At 49.0% G+C, this 24,454-nt stretch overlaps 1 protein-coding gene across 1 annotated transcript in view; it reads right to left on the bottom strand.

Annotated features, from left to right (window-relative positions):
* The window catches only part of LOC132400800 (solute carrier family 35 member F3-like), an 88,554-nt gene extending 66,289 nt beyond the window's left edge, over window positions 1-22,265 (bottom strand). Inside the window, exons 1-2 of the mRNA XM_059982180.1 lie at window positions 21,974-22,265; window positions 17,286-17,512 (exon numbers count right to left, since the gene is read on the bottom strand). Of these exons, the coding sequence (XP_059838163.1) occupies window positions 17,286-17,512; window positions 21,974-22,020 (274 nt within the window). The 5' untranslated portion in view covers window positions 22,021-22,265. The remainder of the gene's footprint in view (window positions 1-17,285; window positions 17,513-21,973) is intronic.
* Window positions 22,266-24,454: the final 2,189 nt, after the last annotated feature.

Raw genomic sequence — 24,454 nt, 5'->3', positions numbered from 1 at the left:
ATGTGGGTGTGTGTGTGGGATGTGGGTGTGTGTGGGGTGTGTGTGTGGGGTGGGATGTGTGTGTGGGGGGTGTGTGTGTGGGATGTGGGTGTGGGGTGGGATGTGTGTGTGTGTGGGTGTGTGTGTGGGATGTGGGTGTGTGTGGGGTGTGTGTGTGGGGTGGGATGTGTGTGTGGGGGGTGTGTGTGTGGGATGTGGGTGTGGGGTGGGATGTGTGTGTGTGTGGGATGTGTGTGTGTGTGGGTGTGTGTGTGGAGTGTGTGTGTGTGAGGGGGGTGTGGGGTGTGTGTGGGATGTGGGTGTGTGTGGGGGGTGTGTGGGGTGTGTGTGTGGGGTGGGATGTGTGTGTGGAATGTGGGTGTGTGTGTGGGATGTGGGTGTGTGTGGGGGGGGTGTGTGGGGTGTGTGTGTGGGGTGTGGGGTGGGGTGTGTGTGTGTGGGGGGGGTGTGGGGTGTGTGTGGGGTGGGATGTGTGTGTGGAATGTGGGTGTGTGTGTGGGGTGTGGGGTGGGGTGTGTGTGTGTGGGGGGGGTGTGGGGTGTGTGTGGGGTGGGATGTGTGTGTGGAATGTGGGTGTGTGTGTGGGATGTGGGTGTGTGTGGGGGGGTGGGGGGTGTGTGTGGGGTGGGATGTGTGTGTGGGGGGTGTGTGTGGGGGGGGGTGAGGTGTGTGTGGGATGTGGGTGTGTGTGGGGTGTGTGTGGGGTGGGATGTGTGTGTGGAATGTGGGTGTGTGTGTGGGATGTGGGTGTGCGTGGGGGGGTGTGGAGTGTGTGTGTGTGAGGGGGGTGTGGTGTGTGTGTGGGGTGGGATGTGTGTGTGGAATGTGGGTGTGTGTGTGGGATGTGGGTGTGTGTGGGGGGTGTGTGGGGTGTGTGTGTGGGCTGGGATGTGTGTGTGGGGGGTGTGTGTGTGGGGGGGGTGTGGGGTGTGTGTGGGATGTGGGTGTGTGTGGGGGGTGTGTGTGAGGGGGGTGTGGGGTGTGTGTGGGGTGGGATGTGTGTGTGGAATGTGGGTGTGTGTGTGGGATGTGGGTGTGTGTGGGGTGTGTGTGTGGGGTGGGATGTGTGTGTGGGGGGTGTGTGTGTGGGATGTGGGTGTGGGGTGGGATGTGTGTGTGTGTGGGTGTGTGTGTGGGATGTGGGTGTGTGTGGGGTGTGTGTGTGGGGTGGGATGTGTGTGTGGGGGGTGTGTGTGTGGGATGTGGGTGTGGGGTGGGATGTGTGTGTGTGTGGGATGTGTGTGTGTGTGGGTGTGTGTGTGGAGTGTGTGTGTGTGAGGGGGGTGTGGGGTGTGTGTGGGATGTGGGTGTGTGTGGGGGGTGTGTGGGGTGTGTGTGTGGGGTGGGATGTGTGTGTGGAATGTGGGTGTGTGTGTGGGATGTGGGTGTGTGTGGGGGGGTGTGTGGGGTGTGTGTGTGGGGTGTGGGGTGGGGTGTGTGTGTGGGGTGTGGGTGTGTGTGGGGTGTGTGTGTGGGGTGGGATGTGTGTGTGGGGTGTGTGTGTGTGGGATGTGGGTGTGTGTGGGGTGTGTGTGTGGGGTGGGATGTGTGTGTGGGGGGTGTGTGTGTGGGATGTGGGTGTGGGGTGGGATGTGTGTGTGTGTGGGATGTGTGTGTGTGTGGGTGTGTGTGTGGAGTGTGTGTGTGTGAGGGGGGTGTGGGGTGTGTGTGGGATGTGGGTGTGTGTGGGGGGTGTGTGGGGTGTGTGTGTGGGGTGGGATGTGTGTGTGGAATGTGGGTGTGTGTGTGGGATGTGGGTGTGTGTGGGGGGGTGTGTGGGGTGTGTGTGTGGGGTATGGGGTGGGGTGTGTGTGTGGGGTGTGGGTGTGTGTGGGGTGTGTGTGTGGGGTGGGATGTGTGTGTGGGGTGTGTGTGTGTGGGATGTGGGTGTGTGTGGGGTGTGTGTGTGGGGTGGGATGTGTGTGTGGGGGGTGTGTGTGTGGGATGTGGGTGTGGGGTGGGATGTGTGTGTGTGTGGGATGTGTGTGTGTGTGGGTGTGTGTGTGGAGTGTGTGTGTGTGAGGGGGGTGTGGGGTGTGTGTGGGATGTGGGTGTGTGTGGGGGGTGTGTGGGGTGTGTGTGTGGGGTGGGATGTGTGTGTGGAATGTGGGTGTGTGTGTGGGATGTGGGTGTGTGTGGGGGGGTGTGTGGGGTGTGTGTGTGGGGTATGGGGTGGGGTGTGTGTGTGGGGTGTGGGTGTGTGTGGGGTGTGTGTGTGGGGTGGGATGTGTGTGTGGGGTGTGTGTGTGTGGGATGTGGGTGTGTGTGGGGTGTGTGTGTGGGGTGGGATGTGTGTGTGGGGGGTGTGTGTGTGGGATGTGGGTGTGGGGTGGGATGTGTGTGTGTGTGGGATGTGTGTGTGTGTGGGTGTGTGTGTGGAGTGTGTGTGTGTGAGGGGGGTGTGGGGTGTGTGTGGGATGTGGGTGTGTGTGGGGGGTGTGTGGGGTGTGTGTGTGGGGTGGGATGTGTGTGTGGAATGTGGGTGTGTGTGTGGGATGTAGGTGTGTGTGGGGGGGTGTGTGTGTGGGGTGTGGGGTGGGGTGTGTGTGTGTGGTGTGGGGTGGGATGTGTATGTGTGTGGAGGGGTGGGGTGTGGTGTGTGTGTGGAATGTGTGTGTGTGGGGTGTGGGGTGTGTGTGTGTGGGGGGGGTGTGGTGTGTGTGTGGAATGTGTGTGTGTGGGGTGTGGGGTGTGGGGTGTTGATTATCTCCATTTTCTATCTCCCCACTTCTCCCATGTATATTTCAGGACTGCTATTACATCAAATACACGTTTAAAGACCCAAAAAAGAGTTATGTTAACTGCTTATCATGTTCTCAGGGTGGCCTGGTGTCCTCCACAATTAATGAAATTCTGTGTCCTTTCCAGTCCTGATAAAGGGTCTCAGCCCAAAACTCTTTAATCCTCTCCACAGATGCTGCCTGACACCGAACACAGAACATAAAAATTTACAGCACATTACAGGCCCTTCAGCCCACACTGTTGTGCTGACCTTGTAACCTACTCTAGAGACTGCCTAGAGTTTCCCTATCACATCGCCCTCTATTTTCCTAAATTCTTAAAAGATCCTATTGTATCCACTTCCACCACCACTGGCAGCAGTGCATTCCACGCACCCACCACTCTCTGGGTGAAAAACTTACCCCATCCATCCCCTCGGTACCTTTTTCCAAGCACCTTAAAACTATGCCCCCTCGTATTAGCCATTTCAGCCCTGGGATAAAGCCTCTGATTATCCACATGATCAATGACCCTCATCATCTTGTACCTCTATCAGGTCACCTCTCAGCCTCTGTCGCTCCAAGGTGAAAAGGCCAAGTACACTCTACCTTTTCTCATAAGAGACGCTCTCCAATCCAGGCAATATCCTTGTAAATCTCCTCTGCACTGTCTCTAGTATCCACATCCTTCCTGTAGTGAGATGATCAGAACTGAACACAGTACTCCAAGTGGGGTCTGACCAGGGTCTTATATAGGTGTAACATTACCTCACGGCTCTTGAACTCAATCCCGTGGTTGATGAATGCCAACACACCATACTCCTTCCTAACAACACTGTCAACCTGCGCAGCAGATTGGGTGTCCTATTGACACAGACCCCAAGATCTCTCAGATCCTCCACACTGCCAAGAGTCTTACCATCTATATTATATTCTGTCTTCAAATTGGACCTACCATTTCACACTTATCTGGGTTGAAGTCCATCTGCCACTTCTCAGCCCAGTGATAGATTCCACCAGCATTTTGTGTGTGACAGTACTCAGCTTGTTTCAGGAGTCTGGTGAGGTGCCAGAACAACTGGGACCTGCCAGTGGAGTTGCCTGGCTGTGATTAGGACCTCAATGCAGGCCTAGGGGAAGAGGTCACTGACAACAGATTGGCAGAGACAGCATCTGTGGAGTTTTCCCAGGGTCTTACATCTGACTGTCAGACTGGGAGTTTTGAGCCTGGTCTGAGATCTTGTTCTTAAGCATTCTTCTCCTCAAACAAACTTTTAGTGAATTTCATCATAACTACTTACTGGCTGAGTCACCATGTAGACGGGTTCATAAAGAGAGCTTTTGGCACATTGGCCTTCATAAATCAGTGTTGAGTACAGGAATTGGGATGTTATGTTGAAGTTGTATAAAACATTGGTGATGCCAAATTTGAAGAAAAGCGTGCAGTTGTGATCAGTTACATACAGGGAATATATCAATAAATTTGAACGAGCTTAGAGAAAATGTACAAGGATGTTGTCAGGACCTGAGGGCCTGAGTTATAGGAAATGGTTGAATAGGTTGGGACACTTTTTCCTGGAGTGTAGGAGAATGAGAGGAGATTTGATAGAGGTATACAAAACTCTGGGTCCTGATGAAGTGTCTCAATCCGAAATGTTGACTTTTTATTCCGCTCCATAGATGCTTGCTGACCTGCCGAGTTCTTCCAGCATTTCGTGTGAGTCGCTCTGGATTTCCAGCAGTGTTATGAAGTTATGTTACCAGTGTTATGAGGGTAAATATGAGGCTTTTCCCACTGAGGTTGAATGAGACTAAACTAGAGGCAATAGATTAAATAATTAAGGGGAACAAGAGGGGGAAATTCATCTCTCAGAGGATGGTTCAAGTCTGAAATGAGCTGCCAGTGGAAGTTATGGACGTGGGTTCGATTGCAACATTTGTGAGAAGTCTGGATGGTACGTGGATGGGAGGGGTATGGAGGGCAATGGGCTGGGCAGTTTAGCAAGGACTAGATGGACATTTCTGAGCGTTGGAATCGCCATCCAGGGGAAATTTTACATCCACTAGAGGGCAGCAGGAACACTGGGGGAAGCACTAGTCAATGTCGCTGTAAATTCCTGAAAATATTCCTCTTCCTCTCTGTAAGCCTGATCCATAATAGGTCTGCAGCAGTTGCAATCTGCTCGTTTCTAATCCACACTGACTATGGTCTCCTGATGAGGATCCAACTGGTACAAAGTCCCAGGTTTTGTAGTTAGTTGATTAGAAATGGGCATATGATTGCATTGAACTGTCATTAATAAACAGCAGCCTGACGTAGATATTGTTATTGTCCAGGTGATCCAAGGCCGAGTGGAGAGCTAGTGAGATCGCATCTGTTGCAAATTGCAGCAGGTCCAGGTCCTTGCTTAGGCCGGAGCTGATTCTGGCCGTAACCTCTCACAGTAGACGTGAGTGCAACTGGGCAATAGTCATTGAGGCAGCTCACCTGCTCTTCTTGGGCACTGGGATGATTGTCGACCTTCTGAAACAGGTCTTTTTGACCTTTTGACAATCTCACCTCCAACTGCAGCAGTGCGAAATTGAAGATGACCTTGAACAGTCCTGCCAGTTGGTTGGCACAGGTTTTCAATGCCATGTACACCATCAGGGCCTGACACTTCGCGAGGGTTCACTCTCCTGAAAGATATTCTGACAACGGCCACTGACACAGGGTTCACGGGGCCATTAGGTGTTGGATGGATTCACACAAATGTAGTTTTATTCTCCCGTTCAAAGCGAGCATAAAGAGCGTTGGGATCAGAAGTGAAGCATCACAGCCATTTATGATGTTGGTTTCACCTTGTAGAAAGTAATGGTCTACAAACCCTGCCACAACTTCAATTGGAATTGTTTCTTTCGCTCTTAAAATAGCCTTCCTTATGTCAGGATGTTTCATCCTTTGTAAACAAACCAAACAGCAAAGATCTCAGGTACTGCAGCAATATTTTATTGGGGAAAAAGCCTGTCTTTAATTCACAGGCTTAAAAGAGAAAGAGGAATATTTTTCAGGAATTTACAGTGACATTGACTAGTGCTTCCCCCAGTGTTCCTGCTACCCTCTAGTGGATGTAAAATATCTTCTGGGTGGTGAATCCAAGGATTCTCCCTGGTCAGAGAAGCACAGCAGCTCAAAAACCTTCAGCCCATCTAGTCCATTCCAAACTGTTATTCTGCCTAGTCCTGTCCATCTGCACTTGGACCATAGATCTTCATGCCCTTCCCATCCACATACCTATCTAATCTTCTCTTAAATGTTGCAATCAAACCCACATCCATAACTTCCGCTGGCAGCTCGCTCCAGACTTGCATCGCCTTGTGAGTGAAGAAGTTCCCCCTCAGGTTCCCCCTAATTATTTCATTTATGACCTCTAGTTCCAGCCTCACTCAGCCTCAGCAGTAAAACCCTGTCTATAACTCTCATAACCACAAATGATTCTGCAGATGCTGGAAATCCAGAGCAACACACACAAAATGCTGGAAGAACTCAGCAGGTCAGGCAGCATCTATGGAGGGGAATAAAAAGTTGACGTTTCAGGCTGAGACGCATCATCCGTCCCCTCATTTACCACGACCTCTGCTCCATTCTTTTCCAGTCCTGAAGAAGGGCCTCTCTGTATAGATGCTGCCTGACTTTGTGCATGCTGCTTGAATTTCCAGCATCTGCAGATCTTCTCTTGTCTGTGACTAGAACCTGCGGAAACTGGAACTGGAAAGAAAGTCAGAGGATGAGGGGAACACTTGGCAGGCCAGGCAGCATCTGTGGAGAGTGAAACGCGCTCAGCAGTCGGGATCAGAGACCCCTAGTCCGATCTGGGGAAGGGGGATGTGAGTTGCAGAGACACAGCAATGGGGGGGGGGGGGGCTGCATCGGGCAAAGGAAGTAGCTGTGGCAGGACAAGACCAGGTCTAATGGGGCTGTGATAAGATGATCATCTCTCTTTGTGTTATGTGCTCCAGATTCAAGACTCAAGATTGTTTAATGTCATTTCCAGTACACAAGTATAAAGGAGAACAAAATAATGGTTACTCCAGATCTGATGCATAATAAAGAACACAATAGTAAAAAACACAAAAAATACATATAAATATATAAGAAAGCTTATATACATACTGCAGATTGATTGCAAGTGACACTAGGCGCAGGAGTGTCTGTACATAGAGTGACTGGCAGGAAGTGATGAAGTAATGGTGGTGGGGGTTGTGGAGGGGTAGGTTAGTGGGTGGATCTTGTGGGTCTGGTGGTCCTGGTGTGGATGTTATGTGGCCTCCTCCCTGACGGGAGTGGGGTACACAGTCCACGGGCAAGGTGGGCGGCATTGAAGAAGAGGATTTTGGCCTGGCACCAGCCCTTGAGCTTTCTGCTTCCTCTGCAGGCCGGCTCCTGGTTGTTGGTGGTGAGCTGTTGTGTCGTACGTGAACTTGACAATGGGGTGTCCATCCCAGGGCTGTGGGGCACGGTCAGTAGGTCAGACTGCACTAATGGAGAGAGAGCAACTCTCTGTCCTAGTTCCGATGAAGTGTCTTCCCCCTGCCTCTGCCTGGCCAGTGTTCTCTGTTTTTAATTATACCAATAAGATGCTAGAACAAACTTCTGCAGATGTAGCGTGGAGAGCACCCCGACTGGTTCCTTCACTGCCGGTTTGGAGGCTCCAATGTGCAGGATCGAAAGAGGAGTTTGTAATCTCAGCCAGCACCATCACAGGCACAAGCCTCCCCGACATCGAGGCCACCTTTAAAAGGTGGAGCCTCAGGAAAGCATCCATCATTAAGAACTTCACCCTCGTCTCATTACGACCGTCAGGAAGGAGTGCAGGAGAATGAAGACACACACTCAATGTTTTAGGAACAGCTCCTTTCCATTTGCCAGCCAGCAGATTTCCAAAAGGTCCATGAACACTACTTTGGTATTCTTCTTTTGAACTGTTTATTTATTTTATTTTTTATGTCTTACGTTGCACTGCTGCCACAGAACATCAAATTTCACAGCACAGATAATAAACCCAATTCCAAAAACTACTCCAGCCGTTGAGACTCAGTCTGACCTACACATAGCAGGGTCTCTTGGCATAAGCTGTGTTTTATTTATTTTATTTTATTTAGTGATACACCTCAGTAACACGTCAGTAACAGGCCCTTTCAGCCCAGACAGCCTGTGCTGCACATTTACACCCATCTGGCCAATTAACCTACTAAACGGTATGACTTTTGAATGTGGAGGAAACAAGAGGAAACCCACGCTGTCATGGGGAGAACGTACAAACTCCTACAGGCAACAGTGGGAATTGAACCCAGATCCCCAACACTGAAATAGCGTTACACTAACCACAATGCTACCGTGTCCCTCTAGAGAAACCTGAGCCACCTATGTAACCAAAATAGTCTACATTTTTCTTTAGTGCTGCGTAGAATTAAGTTCCAAAGGAGACATGAGTGACTGGGTCATTAATGCAAAAATCTTATCAGCCAATCATGTGGCAGCAACTCAATGCACAAGAACATGCAGACATGGTCAAGAGGTTCAGTTGTTACTCAGACCAAACATCAGAATGGGGAAGAAATCTGATCAAAGTGACTGACTGAAATGATTATTGGTGTCAGATAGGGTGGTTTGAGTGTATATTAGAAACTGCTGATCCCCTGGGAATTTCACACACACCAGTCTCTGGAGTTTATAGAGAGAATGGGGTGAAAAATGAAAAAACATCCAGTCAGCCAGCAGTTCTGTGGGTGAAAATGGCTTGCTAATGAGAGAGGTCAGAAGAGAATTGGCAGACTAGTTCAAGCTGACAGACAGACATACAGACAGACGTACTTTATTGATCCCGAGGGAAATTGGGTTTCGTTACAGTCGCACCAAAATAGTGTAGAGATATAGCAATATAAAACCATAAATTAATAATAATAATAATAATAATAATAAGTTAATCATGCCAAGTGGAAATAAGTCTGAGGGAGGAGTTGTAAAGGTGACAGTTAACCACGTGTCATAACAGTGGTGCAGAAGAGTGTCTCTGAACGCTCAACACATCCATCTTTGAAGTGGATTGGCTACGACAGCAGAGACCACAAACATGCACTGTGCATATTACAGGATGGCCACTGAATGTATGCGTAATAGTCCTGTGAACTTCCCAGCAATTACGTTGCAGTTGCCTCTGTGTTCTCCTGGTTTTAGTGGCAGCTGTCACACTACTGGAACCTGGCTATTTTACTGGTTCACTGTTATTTCTGGTCGGGCATAAAAAGACCACGATGACTTTTTAGTCTGTATTTTTCTCTTTCTTTCTCTTGCCACTCTTCTACTTTGCTCTTGTAACAGTTAACAAAACAGCTGTTAGCAACAAGATTTAAGCTGCATTCTTGACTTCTGTGGGTGGCAAACGCAAGCAGGATCCAACAGGGCATGTTTGGTACCTGGACTAACAACCCTGAAGGACTGGGCCAATAATTCAGTGCTGTGACAACCTTCAAATTCACTGCGACTGCACGTTGTGACAGTGTCGTGTGAATTGCAGCCCCATCCCTCCCGTGAGCAGAGGTGGGATGCTGGCTTCGTGATTTGCAGTTAGAGTGAGTGCAGAATCTTTTCGTGGGCTGCAGGGCCAGGAAGGTGAGGACACTTGGTGTAGTACTGTGAGCAGCTTTGGGCTCCTTATCTGAGAAAGGGAGTGCTGGCTCACAGCGTCCGGAAGAGGTTCATGGGAATAACCCCGAGAATAAAAAGGTTAATGTATGAGGAGTGTTTGATGGCTCTGGGCCTGTACTCGCTGGAGTTCAGAAGTATAAGAGGGGATCTCATTGAAACCTATCAAATATAGAAAGCCCTAGACAGATTGGATGTGGAGAGGATGTTTCCTATAGTGGGAGAGTCTAGGATCAGAGGGCACAGTCTCACAGCATAGAGGGACATCCATTAGGAACAGAGATGAGGAGGAATTTCTTTAGCCAGAGGATGGTAAATCTGTGGAATTCACTGCCACAGGCAGCTGGACAGACCAAGTCATTGGGTATATTTAAAGTGGAGGTTGATAGGTTCTTGATTAGTGAAGGTGTCAAAGGTTATAGGGAGGAGCAGGAGAATGGGGTTGAGAGGGATAATAAATCAGCCATGATGGAATGGTGGAGCAGACTTGATGGGCTGAATGGCCTCATTCTGCTCCTATGTCTGATGGTCTTATGGACACTGGGCACTGCTCTCAGGTTGCCAATGCTGAATCTCACTCGTCACTAAATTGTAGCTTTTAAATGCTAATAACTGTTCAACACACACCCTACCACGCCAGCTTCCGGGGTTTAGACGCCGTAACTGTCCAGAATATGGATAGCTGGTACGGGCCCCCACTAATTGGCAGCCATGTTTTGGTACGAAGATTTAATACTTAAAGAACTGTGGGTCAGTGCTCAATCATCTGTTCTGTTTGGGATTCTCATCTAGCTTCCAGCTTAGAACCCTGTCTTCATGTCAGTCTTGTATCGTGCCTCGATTCTAGTCTCCGATACTCCAGCTCTTGGGCCTTAACCATCCTTGACTAGGTCTCTCATCACAGTATGATTCAGCCTAACATGGACCCAGCGGGGAATCGAAGCCTTTCATCAATGAGAAAATTTCAAGACCGAGCCGGAATACCCGGCCTCCAGGTGGCGACGTGCCAACGATCGCAGGGAGGAAGCCAGAGCCACTGGGCAAGGCTTTGAGTTGCTCTGCCAGTATGAGGAGAAGGAGAAACAGAGGCAGCATGAGCTGGAAATGGAGAAGTTAAAGCAAGAGGGAAGAGTCCAAGGGGCAGACCGAGAGGAGAAGTTTAATGTTAGTAGGGAGTTTAGGTTAGTACCTCTGTACTAAGGAGGAAGAAAGGCAGGCTGGCAGGAGGGTTCCTGGCTTGACCTGTTTTAATTGTGGAAAGGTTGGTCATATTGCATCTAAGTGCTTTGCTCCGAGGAAGGAGACAGGAAAAGGGAACGCAGCAATCTCTGCAGGGTGTATTGTGTCAATCAGCAAATCGACGAGAAAGGCCCAGGTAGAGAAAATACGAGAGGGGCGTGAGAAATTTATTTCAGAAGGGACCGTGTCTGTGAAAAAGGGAGAAACCCCAGTTCTAGTGAGGATCTGGAGAGATACTGGAGCTGAGCAGTCATTGATTCTCAGTAACGTACTAAATTTTGGTCCTGAGACTGGAGAAGTAGTTTTGAGGGGCATAGGAAAAGGGACAGAAGCTGTACCTTTGCATGGGATCATTATAAATTGTGACCTGGTATCTGGACCAGTTGAAATAGCGGTACGGTCAGAATTACCAAGAGATGGCATGGACGTCCTTCTTGGTACTGATTTAGTAGGGGTGAGGTGTGTTCAGCCGTGAAGCTGACGAGCAAGCCTGTGAAGGCTGAGGACCCACCCCTAGATTCCAAGATCTATCCCGCATGCGCAATCACTTGTAGCATGTTGAGAAAGGCAGCTGAGAAAGAGACCAGTTTAATTGAGTCCTGTGTTGATTTGGCTGAGACGTTTTTACTGACCCTGTACCAAGAGGGATTAGGGGATAGTAAGACGGAGAATAGGGAGGTGAAAGAGAGTAAAGGAGAGGTGGTAGACCTACCCTTAGCCAGGAGGGAATGTATAGAGGCACGGAGTAAAGATGAGAAACAGATTAGGCAGTTTGAAGGTCCAGGGTTGGACATGGATGATTTGTCTGGCTTGACCGAACTGTTTGAAGAAGTTGGAAAATTTAAATGTGTTCCCAATAATGATATAAAGGCAGTCCTAGATGAAAAGGATGCCGTTACCTTGAAGGAGTCTGCTGGGTTAGCAGATGAAATTGTTTTAACCTGCAGGGTTGAGTTTACTCTGGATGGGAGTTGCCCAGAGAGTAACTGGGAGGATCAGGGGAATTTAGAATTTGAAAAGGGGATGGGTATTGAAAGCCTGGAAGAGGCAGATGTCCTGTTTGAGTGTGTTCAGGATGTGGATGCACATGGTACTGATCCTAGTAATGAAACTCAGGAAAAGTCTGAGGTATCTGATTTAGTTGAAAAGGAATGCAGTCCTTTTGGGTCAGATGGACTTGGTTCAGTGAAGAAAGGGTTAACCTTGGCACCAATGGGAAGTGAGGATTCCCACTTGTTTGTGTTAGAAGGTGTGTTAAAAGTTAGTGAGGAGATGGGAACTGGTGATGTGAATATTATTATTGAAGGAGAAGGGAAAAGTGTAGTTCCTAAATTGACTAAAGAAAATTTAAAGTCTGGATTGGTTTCAGAAGCAGTAACCAGGCTGAAGGAACAATGGCTTGTTAACAAGGTGCCTGTGAATCAATTACAGTTTCTTTTGGAATCTAAAGGTAAACAACTTGCAGATGTTAAACTGAAAACTAATAGAATGAAGGGTCCTGAAGATAAAACTAATGACTTGCTTAAAAATAAAGAATTGTGTGGAAGTTCAGAAAATGGGCTAAGTTTGGAAAACACTGTTGATAAAATAACTCCTATGAAAGGAGTATATGAAAGCCAATTCCACACTGGTGAGCAAGCTAACCACGTGAGAGTTAAGTGGAAAAGAGGCAAAGGTTGACAAAATGCCACTTTAAATAACAGGATCTGGTTTTGAGGGATTTCGACAAAGCATGTAAATAATAAAGACAACACCATGGAAGATTGACTGTTGAGTTTAAAAGTAAAATAAAGATTGGTATTTGCATAAACTTTTGTAATGTACTACAGAATAATCACACATGTTTTGGTTCACATTTTGTAATATACACTTAAGCTAAGATCACAACTCTTGTTTTGCTTAAGAAAAGGAATGAAAATAGGTGGTTATTAAATTGGAGTCTGATGCTACAGGAATTTATTAAGGTACAAGATATTAAGATATTAAAGGAAGTGACAATGTAGTCGCTGACTGCTTAGATGCTAAGTTGAATGTATATCTGTAATACTCTGTCGTTAAAAAACTCTTTTGTATTGTGTTAGATTCTGTAATTCTGTAAGACTCTGTACTAGTTAATTTTCCCCTTGGTAAAAATTCTCAGAAGGATGGCGGTGTTACGAAGGATGAACAGCTGATGGGCAGAAGGGTGCAGAGTCACCCCCCCCCCCCCGGAGAATCACAAATCGCTACTATTTCGATGCTGCTATCAAGAAAGTGAGAGAGACACAGGAAAGCTGCCAAGACAGTTGTTATTGATAACAGCTCATGAAAGTTAATGAGAGAGAGAGACAGTTCAGAGATACACAAAGTGGAATGTCTCATACTAACAAAAGAGGAACGGAACCATTGATTACTGCTATTGTCTTTTGGAGAAGGATTGTTTACTTGGTACTGTTCTATTCATTGAAACCCCTCAGGGGGCAACCAGAGTGGCTGGTTTGATGGGTTACATCATCCCAACCTGATTGACACCTGAGACCCTGTGAGTGGGTATAGAAGTGAGGTCTGGGGTAACACCCCTCAGACGCACCAGGAGAAACGCCAGTGAGCATCAGAAACCCACGAGACAGGGTGGGAGATTGGAGATCGAATGAAGGTTCGGTAAATTTTAACTCACAGTGTTTTGTAGCGAGACCGGTGGGGGCTTGTGTGTGTGTCCACCCTTGCCTGGGTGACGTCCACCACGGAAGAATGGTCTAGCTAAAGGACGAAGGGGTCATACCTGAATGGCCACAAGAACAACGCATCAACGGATCAAAATCGTAAAGGAAGGTTGGCAAGATAATAGCTTTTACTGTTCGCATGTTCTCTCTTTCTCTCTCCAACAACTGAAACACCGCGACCAACAACTACCGCAGCCTGCATGAACAGAACTGAACTTTATAGTTACATCTGACAATTCATTATCCCCTAGACAACGATAGAGCTTGTTTCATTAGTGATTATTATTATACCTGCACTTTTAAGTTTAGTATTGCTAACGTACATTCTCTGTATATTCGCATTGATATTATTTTGTATATTTTTGCTAATAAACATTGTTGAAAATAGTCACACCAGACTCCAACAGACACTTCTATCTTTGCTGGTAAGACACCCAGTTACGGGGTTCGTAACACTGGGAATAGACTCTCTGGGGAGGCTGATAGACTCACTGGGGAGACTGATAGACTCACTGGGGAGACTGGTAGACTCACTGGGTAAAGACTCTCTGGGGAGACTGTTAGACTCACTGGGGAGGCTGATAGACTCACTGGGGAGACTGATAGACTCACTGGGGAGACTGGTAGACTCACTGGGTAAAGACTCTCTGGGGAGACTGTTAGACTCACTGGGGAGGCTGATAGACTCACTGGGTATAGACTCACTGGGGATAGACTCACTGGGGAGACTGAAAGACTCACTGGGGAGACTGAGACTCACTGGGGATAGACTCTTTGGGGAGGCTGTTAGACTCACTGGGGAGACTGATAGACTCACTGGGGATAGACTCACTGGGGATAGACTCACTGGGGAGACGTAGACTCACTGGGGTAGACTCACTGGGGAGTCTGATAGATTCACTGGGGATAGACTCTCTGGGGAGACATAGACTCACTGGGGAGACTGATAGACTCACTGGGAATAGACTCACTGGGGAGGCTGATAGACTCACTGGGAATAGACTCACTGGGGAGTCTGATAGACTCACTGGGGAGACTGATAAACTCACTGGGGATAGACTCACTGGGGAGACGTAGACTCACTGGGGATAGACTCACTGGGGAGTCTGATAGACTCACTGGGGAGACTGATATATTCACTGGGGATAGACTCACCGGGGATAGACTCACTGGGGAGGCTGATAGACTCACTGGGGAGACTGATATATTCACTGGGGAGACTGATAGACTCACTGGGGAGACTGATATATTCACTGGGGATAGACTCACCGGGGATAGACTCACTGGGGAGGCTGATAGACTCACTGGGGAGACTGATATATTCACTGGGGAGACTGATAGACCCACTGGGGAGGCTGATAGACTCACTGGGGAGACTGATGGACTCACTGGGTATAGACCCACTGGGGAGACTGATAGACTCACTGGGGAGACTGATGGACTCACTGGGGAGGCTGATAGTCTCACTGGGGATAGACTCACTGGGGAGGCTGATAGACTCACTGGGGATAGACTCACTGGGGAGGCTGATAGACTCACTGGGGAGGCTGATAGACTCACTGGGTATAGACCCACTGGGGAGGCTGATAGACTCACTGGGGAGACTGATAGACTCACTGGGTATAGACCCACTGGGGAGGCTGATAGACTCACCGGGGATAGACTCACTGGGGAGACTGATAGACTCACTGGGTATAGATTCACTGGGGAGGCTGATAGACTCACTGGGTATAGACCCACTGGGGAGGCTGATAGACTCACTGGGGAGACTGATAGACTCACCGGGGAGGCTGATAGACTCACTGGGGATAGACTCACTGGGGAGACTGATAGACTCACTGGGAATAGACTCACTGGGGAGGCTGATAGACTCACTGGGGATAGACTCACTGGGGAGACTGATAGACTCACTGGGGATAGACTCACTGGGGAGACTGATAGACTCACTGGGGATAGACTCACTGGGGAGACTGATAGACTCACTGGGGAGACTGATAGACTCACTGGGGATAGACACAGGGGAGGCTGATAGACTCACTGGGGATAGACTCACTGGGGAGACTGATAGACTCACTGGGGATAGACTCTCTGGGGAGACTGATAGACTCACTGGGGAGACTGATAGACTCACTGGGGATAGACTCACTGGGGAGACTGATAGACTCACTGGGGATAGACTCACTGGGGAGACTGAAAGACTCACTGGGGAGACTGAGACTCACTGGGGATAGACTCTTTGGGGAGGCTGTTAGACTCACTGGGGAGACTGATAGACTCACTGGGGATAGACTCACTGGGGATAGACTCACTGGGGAGACGTAGACTCGCTGGGGTAGACTCACTGGGGAGTCTGATAGATTCACTGGGGATAGACTCTCTGGGGAGACATAGACTCACTGGGGAGACTGATAGACTCACTGGGAATAGACTCACTGGGGAGGCTGATAGACTCACTGGGAATAGACTCACTGGGGAGTCTGATAGACTCACTGGGGAGACTGATAAACTCACTGGGGATAGACTCACTGGGGAGACGTAGACTCACTGGGGATAGACTCACTGGGGAGTCTGATAGACTCACTGGGGAGACTGATATATTCACTGGGGATAGACTCACCGGGGATAGACTCACTGGGGAGGCTGATAGACTCACTGGGGAGACTGATATATTCACTGGGGAGACTGATAGACTCACTGGGGAGACTGATATATTCACTGGGGATAGACTCACCGGGGATAGACTCACTGGGGAGGCTGATAGACTCACTGGGGAGACTGATATATTCACTGGGGAGACTGATAGACTCACTGGGGAGACTGATAGACCCACTGGGGAGGCTGATAGACTCACTGGGGAGACTGATGGACTCACTGGGTATAGACCCACTGGGGAGACTGATAGACTCACTGGGGAGACTGATGGACTCACTGGGGAGGCTGATAGTCTCACTGGGGATAGACTCACTGGGGAGGCTGATAGACTCACTGGGGATAGACTCACTGGGGAGGCTGATAGACTCACTGGGGAGGCTGATAGACTCACTGGGTATAGACCCACTGGGGAGGCTGATAGACTCACTGGGGAGACTGATAGACTCACTGGGTATAGACCCACTGGGGAGGCTGATAGACTCACCGGGGATAGACTCACTGGGGAGACTGATAGACTCACTGGGTATAGATTCACTGGGGAGGCTGATAGACTCACTGGGTATAGACCCACTGGGGAGGCTGATAGACTCACTGGGGATAGACTCACCGGGGAGGCTGATAGACTCACTGGGGATAGACTCACTGGGGAGACTGATAGACTCACTGGGAATAGACTCACTGGGGAGGCTGATAGACTCACTGGGGATAGACTCACTGGGGAGACTGATAGACTCACTGGGGATAGACTCACTGGGGAGACTGAAAGACTCACTGGGGAGACTGAGACTCACTGGGGATAGACTCACTGGGGAGACTGATAGACTCACTGGGGAGACTGATAGACTCACTGGGGATAGACACAGGGGAGGCTGATAGACTCACTGGGGATAGACTCACTGGGGAGACTGATAGACTCACTGGGGATAGACTCTCTGGGGAGACTGATAGACTCACTGGGGAGACTGATAGACTCACTGGGGATAGACTCACTGGGGAGACTGATAGACTCACCGGGGAGGCTGATAGACTCACTGGGTATAGACTCACTGGGGATAGACTCACTGGGGAGGCTGATAGACTCACTGGGTATAGACACTGGGTATAGACTCACTGGGGAGACTGATAGACTCACTGGGGAGACTGATGGACTCACTGGGGAGACTGATAGACTCACTGGGGAGACTGATGGACTCACTGGGGAGACTGATGGACTCACTGGGGAGACTGATAGACTCACCTGGGATAGACTCACAGAGGAGGCGAATAGAAAGCATGTAAGGGACTCACTGGGGAGATGGAGAGACCAGGGCTGGTAACCGTAGTAGCCAGTGATGCGCAGGATACGCTCCTCAATGGGAGTCAGGCCACCGGCAGAGGCGATGTTCAGGTCCTCGAATGATCTTGACGACTTCTCCGCAATGCACTCATCCACCACCAGGCAGTTGATCTGTCGGAGGTGCGGACTGATGTCTGACAACCTGCGGGGACTCACGTCCGGAGAGTGCAGCATCACCCTGCGCAGGAAGGCAGAGGAACAACTAAGTACAACCATCTCCTAAAGACAGCCGTGGGACCATCTTACAGATGACAGCAGACTGTGGAGACTGTGTTGCAGAGAACAGCGAAACAGTGTGACTGTACTACAGGTGACAGCGGTGGTGTGGTGATCAATGTTCCCTCTAATTTTTAGTCGTCAGTGCGCACAAAAATCTTATGTTGTGCAAATTTTTTTCCTGTGACAAAAGTATGTGCGCATTGAATACACACATGGCACAGTTTATGTAGGTTTACAAAATATTTGACATAAAACTGCACAGATTAACAACAAAATAACATACATATTTAAGTCACTCAGTTATTTTTTCTCTCTGCTGTCTTTGGCATTTACCCATTCTTTGTAAACTCTATCTGGACTAATAGAACTTCCATCCAATTGATAGCTTTTGATTCTCATTAACATTTCCAAATGACATTCATCTAAACGGTTTCTCATCTTGTTTTTGAGTTGATTGATTAGGCTAAAACCTCGCTCACCGTCCGCACTGGACACAAGAAAGGTTCCCCCAAGGTCACAAAACTGTTCATTTTCCATCCTTACCTCCAATGTTTTCACTTCTTGATCAGTTTAGCCAGTTCTCTGGCTATAAACTTAATTTACATAAGAGCAACTTTTCCCAATTAATAAAGAAGCACAAGAATTAACATTTCGTGATCTCCCTTTTAAAGTAGTCCATAATCAATTTACCTATCTTGGGATTACAGTCACAAGGAAGTTTAAAGATCTCTTTCGTGAAAATTTTGCCAGTCTTGCATATAAGATAAAACAGAGTCTGGTACAATGGTCACCTCTATCTATGTCTTTGGTAGGTCGTATTAATGTTGTTAAAATGTATGTTCTCCCTAAACTTTTATACTTATTTCAATCAATCTCAATTTTTATTCCTAAATCTTTTTTTGATTCCTTAGACTCTATTATTTTGTCATATCTGTGGAAGAATAAGCGCTCTAGAATTAATAAAGTCTATCTCCAAAAACCTAAAAAAGAGGGTGGCATGGCTTTACCTAACTTTTGTTTATATTATTGGGCAGCTAATATACGTTGTGCTACCTTTTGGTCTTTTTTCCATGGCCATCCCGAATGCCCTAATTGGGTGGCAATAGAGTTGAGCTCCACTAAAGAATTACCTATCTCTGCACTTCTTGGCTCTGTACTCCCTAGTAGTTTGTCCAGATTAATAGTTAATCCTCTTGTTAGACACTCTTTGTGTATTTGTGCTCAGTTTAGGAAATTTTATGGTTTCCATGGTTTTTCCGTTTCCAGCCCTGTCATACATAATCACCTTTTTCTACCCACTACGTATGATTCAACATTTGGTATAGGAAGGGCATTAGACATTTTGAAGATCTTTTTATTGATAATCGCTTCGCTTCTTTCCAACAGCTCTCTGTTAAGTTCAATCTGCCCAATGCTCATTTTTTTAGATATCTCCAAATTAGACACTTCATTGCTCCTTTAATTCCTAACTTCCCTGAAATGCCTGAGAAAAATGTTATGGACTTTTTTCTTTCCATTAATCCACTAGGTAAAGGTTTAATATCAAGTATTCCAGATAAATTAGCAGCCTTACGACGTGCCCCTGTGGATAAAATTAAAATGGCATGGGAGCAGGATTTAAATATCTCCTTATCTGATAAGACTTGGGACTCAATTCTCAAATCGGTTAATTCAACCTCTCTTTGTGCTCGCCATTGCCTTTTACAGTTTAAGACTGTTCATAGAGCCCATATGTCTAAATCTAAATTATCTCGATTTTACCCTAACATTAGTCCTCTTTGTGATAAATGCAAAAGGGGTGAGGCCTCTCTCATTCATATGTACTGGTTCTGTCCTAGCTTGGAGAAATTTTGGAAAGAGGTCTTTATAACGTTATTGTATATTCTGAATCACCACCTAGAACCAAACCCTTTAATTGCTTTGTTCAGTTTCTGGGGTGAGACAGATTTACGTCTGAGTTCATCTAAGTGTCGAATATTATCATTTGCCTCTCTCCTGGCTAGACGTTTAATCCTTCTTAGATGGAGATATGTTGCCCCACCCACGCATGCTCAATGGCTTAATGATATTATGGCCTGCTTGGACCTCAAAAAAATTCATTATTTAATTCTTAATTCGGACTTAAAGTTCCATAAGGTCTGGGGACCTTTTATTGAGTACTTTCATAACCTTCCTCCTAACTAAGATTTTTTTTTCGGTCCTTTGCTTTCAGCTCGTTTTTCTTTTGGTAGTAGGCATTAATATCTTCTGTTGCTAAGTGTATTCACAGTTTGGGGGTTTGATTGTCCTGATTTATAGTCTCTATATTGTGTTGTGGGTGGTCTGGAGTTTCCTTTGTTTGTTTTGTGTTGTGGGGCTTGGGGAGGACACTAATTTTACTTGTCTTCAATTTGGGTGCTTTTTCAATTATCTTTCTCTGTATCAGATTGTTATTGTATGCTTATTTTTGCACTGTATCAATGTCCATTTTGATCTGGGGTTTTTTTAAATCTGTATTTATGCAGAAAATGTATTAAAAAAAACTAATAAAAAACTGTTCATTTTGAAGTACAAATGCCACCATTTGAGCAAAGTCTGAAATCAGTTTGGATTTAATTTTTTCTTGCATGGAAAACTTGAAATCATTAAACTGTCTACAGTATTTTCGGCTAGAAAATCATGATATTTTAGACATAAGGCATTAACTTGTTCATCGCCAAATGTGAAGTCACAATCTGCAATTGCGGAGAAGTCAAAAGCTGGGATGCAGCTGTACAAACCGGAACAGGAAAGGTGAGGTGACGTAAATTAGTGACTTGCATTGTGGTATTTGAAAAACCGACTAATTAGTTAACAGAAACATTTAGCTAGAAGGTTATTTTCAATAAGTATAATTATTAATTACTACATTAGTTTAGGTAATTAACCTTCTGTGTGCACATTAATTTCCTTTGTGCACTGGTTGAAAAATGTGTGCGTGCACACAGCTTAGTGGGAACACAGGTGGTGATACTGTGTTACAGGCAATATAGTGGAGCTATGGGCCTGTGCTACAGGTGACAGCAGACTGTTGAGACTGGGTTACAGGGGCCAGTGGAGTGTTCAGACTGTGCTACAGGAAACAGTGCAGTGTTGAGACTAGGTTACAGGTGACAACAGAGTATTGAGACCAGGCTACACAGGCCAGCAGACTGTGCTACAGGCAACAGCGGAGTGGTAAGACTGTGCCACAGGCAATAGTAAAATGATGAGTCTGTGTTACCTGTAGCACAGACTCATCGCTCAGCTATTACCATTAACACAGTATCACCATGCCATCGTCACCTGTAGAATGATGAATCTGTGCTACAGGTGAGAGTGGGAGTGGTGAGACTTCCGCAGGTGATAGCAGTGGGACTGTTGTATAGGTGACCATGTAACCATGAGACTGTACTAAAGGTAACAAAGGAGAAGCGAGACTGTACTACAGTTGAGAGTGGAGTGGTGACTCTGTGCTCAGTTCTGGTCGCCTCACTACAGGAAGGATGTGGAAGCCATAGAAAGGGTGCAGAGGAGATTTACAAGGATGTTGCCAGGATTGGGGAACATGCCTTATGAGAATAGGTTGAGTGAACTTGGCCTTTTCTCCTTGGAGCGACGGAGGATGAGGTGACCTGATAGAGGTGTACAAGATGATGAGAGGCATTGATCATGTGGATAGTCAGAGGCTTTTTCCCAGGGCTAAAATGGCTGCCACAAGAGGGCATAAGTTTCAGGTGCTGGGGAATAGGTACAGAGGAGATGTCAGGGGTAAGTTTTTTATACAGAGAGTGGTGAGTGCATGGAATGGGCTGCCAGCAACGGTGGAAGCGGATACCATAGGGTCTTATTAAGAGACTTTTGGATAGGTAAATGGAGCTTAGAAAAGTAGAGGGCTACGGGTAAGCCTAGTGATCTCTGAGGTAGGGACATGTTCAGCACAGCTTTGTGGGCCGAAGGGTCTGTATTGTGCTGTAGGTTTTCTGTGTGACAGGGCAGTGGTGAGACTGTTCTACAGGTGAGAGTGGTGGTGGGACAGTTGTAGAGATCAGAGCAGAGCTGTGAGACTGCCACAGGTTACAAAGGAGTAGTGGGACTGTGCTCTGTCCGCCCTACAGGTTATAGGGCAGATTTGCGCCTATGGTACAGGTCACGGGAGAAGGTGTGGTGTAGTTCACACGGGAGGGGTGAGACGGTGAAACATGTCGCGGGGAAAGGGTCTGTTCACAATTCTGAAGAAAGAGACCACGTAATACGGATTAGGGACCCAGTAAGAGTCAGGGACAGATACCCCGCTACCCGTTCACAGACGGCTGCCGACCGCAGCGAGGGCCGCCCGCTCACGGTTGTTGGTGCGAGAACAATCCCACCCCCACACCTGCCCTGCGCCCGGTCCCCACCGCACCGCGCTCCGTCTACTTACGCCAGCGAGGACTTGGTACTGCCGTCCCGGTGCTCACGGACCCCCATGGCGCTGGAGCGGCCGGGACGGGACAGGACGAGGGGCAGCGGTCGGGATTCGCCTGTAAGAGTTGGACAGCAGCGAGCGAAAGCCGGCTCCCCCTGCTCTCACTGCCTCCCCCCTTTCCCCCTGCCTCCTCCGCTGCTCTCTCTCTCTGTCTGTCTGCGGCGGGGGGAGCGGTGCAACGACCGACGTGCTTGTACACCGAGGGGCAGAGAGCATCGGAAACACCCTCACAGTCGCTCCCCTCTCGCCCCAACATCCCTGACAAAAAAGCACCCTTCTGGGAGTCAAAGGTACGGTTCCGGGAGGCGTATGGAGGGCACAAATCTCTTTGCCAAGTCTTTTCTACGATCTGCATTTATTGCCCAATCCCAACTGCCCCTCAGAAGGTGGAGGGGTGAGGGAGGGGAGGGGGAGGTGAGTCGCATCACTGAGCCACCACCGTCACCAGTAGCGAGGGTCTCGATCAGGGAGTTTCATAGTTCGCATCCGATGACGATGGAGATTGGGCGGGGGGGGGGGGGGGGGGGGGGGCAACCTGAGGGTGGAGGTGCTCTCTGCATCTGAAATCCCCCTGACCTTCCTGGGGGCAACCTGAGGGTGGAGGTGGTCTCTGCATCTGAAATCCCCCGGTCCTTCCTGGTGGCAACCTGAGGGTGGAGGTGCTCTCTGCATCTGAAATCCCCCTGACCTTCCTGGGGGCAACCTGAGGGTGGAGGTGGTCTCTGCATCTGAAATCCCCCGGTCCTTCCTGGTGGCAACCTGAGGGTGGAGGTGCTCTCTGCATCTGAAATCCCCCGGTCCTTCCTGGGGGCAACCTGAGGGTGGAGGTGCTCTCTGCATCTGAAATCCCCCGGTCCTTCCTGGGGGCAACCTGAGGGTGGAGGTGGTCTCTGCATCTGAAATCCCCCGGTCCTTCCTGGGGGCAACCTGAGGGTGGAGGTGCTCTCTGCATCTGAAATCCCCCGGGCCTTCCTGGTGGCAACCTGAGGGTGGAGGTGCTCTCTGCATCTGAAATACCCCTGTCCTTCCTGGGGGCAACCTAAGGGTGGAGGTGCTCTCTGCATCTGAAATACCCCGGTCCTTCCTGGGGGCAACCTGAGGGTGGAGGTGCTCTCTGCATCTGAAATCCCCCGGGCCTTCCTGGGGGCAACCTAAGGGTGGAGGTGGTCTCTGCATCTGAAATACCCCGGTCCTTCCTGGGGGCAACCTGAGGGTGGAGGTGCTCTCTGCATCTGAAATCCCCCGGTCCTTCCTGGTGGCAACCTGAGGGTGGAGGTGCTCTCTGCATCTGAAATACCCCGGTCCTTCCTGGGGGCAACCTGAGGGTGGAGGTGCTCTCTGCATCTGAAATCCCCCGGTCCTTCCTTGGGGCAACCTGAGGGTGGAGGTGCTCTCTGCATCTGAAATCCCCCGGTCCTTCCTGGGGGCAACCTGAGGGTGGAGGTGCTCTCTGCATCTGAAATCCCCCGGTCCTTCCTGGTGGCAACCTGAGGGTGGAGGTGCTCTCTGCATCTGAAATACCCCGGTCCTTCCTGGGGGCAACCTGAGGGTGGAGGTGCTCTCTGCATCTGAAATCCCCCGGTCCTTCCTTGGGGCAACCTGAGGGTGGAGGTGCTCTCTGCATCTGATATACCCCGGTCCTTCCTGGGGGCAACCTGAGGGTGGAGGTGCTCTCTGCATCTGAAATCCCCCGGGCCTTCCTGGTGGCAACCTGAGGGTGGAGGTGCTCTCTGCATCTGAAATACCCCTGTCCTTCCTGGGGGCAACCTGAGGGTGGAGGTGCTCTCTGCATCTGAAATACCCCTGTCCTTCCTGGGGGCAACCTGAGGGTGGAGGTGCTCTCTGCATCTGAAATCCCCCGGTCCTTCCTGGGGGCAACCTGAGGGTGGAGGTGCTCTCTGCATCTGAAATACCCCTGTCCTTCCTGGGGGCAACCTAAGGGTGGAGGTGCTCTCTGCATCTGAAATCCCCCGGTCCTTCCTGGGGGCAACCTGAGGGTGGAGGTGCTCTCTGCATCTGAAATACCCCTGTCCTTCCTGGGGGCAACCTGAGGGTGGAGGTGGTCTCTGCATCTGAAATACCCCGGTCCTTCCTGTGGGCAACCTGAGGGTGGAGGTGCTCTCTGCATCTGAAATCCCCCGGGCCTTCCTGGGGGCAACCTGAGGGTGGAGGTGCTCTCTGCATCTGAAATCCCCCGGTCCTTCCTTGGGGCAACCTGAGGGTGGAGGTGGTCTCTGCATCTGAAATACCCCGGTCCTTCCTGGGGGCAACCTGAGGGTGGAGGTGCTCTCTGCATCTGAAATCCCCCGGGCCTTCCTGGGGGCAACCTGAGGGTGGAGGTGCTCTCTGCATCTGAAATCCCCCGGTCCTTCCTGGGGGCAACCTAAGGGTGGAGGTGCTCTCTGCATCTGAAATCCCCCGGGCCTTCCTGGGGGC

The sequence above is a fragment of the Hypanus sabinus genome, chromosome 10 (genome assembly GCF_030144855.1).
Source record: "Hypanus sabinus isolate sHypSab1 chromosome 10, sHypSab1.hap1, whole genome shotgun sequence".
Classification (NCBI taxonomy): domain Eukaryota; kingdom Metazoa; phylum Chordata; class Chondrichthyes; order Myliobatiformes; family Dasyatidae; genus Hypanus; species Hypanus sabinus.
This window is presented reverse-complemented; position numbering and strand designations above follow the sequence as displayed.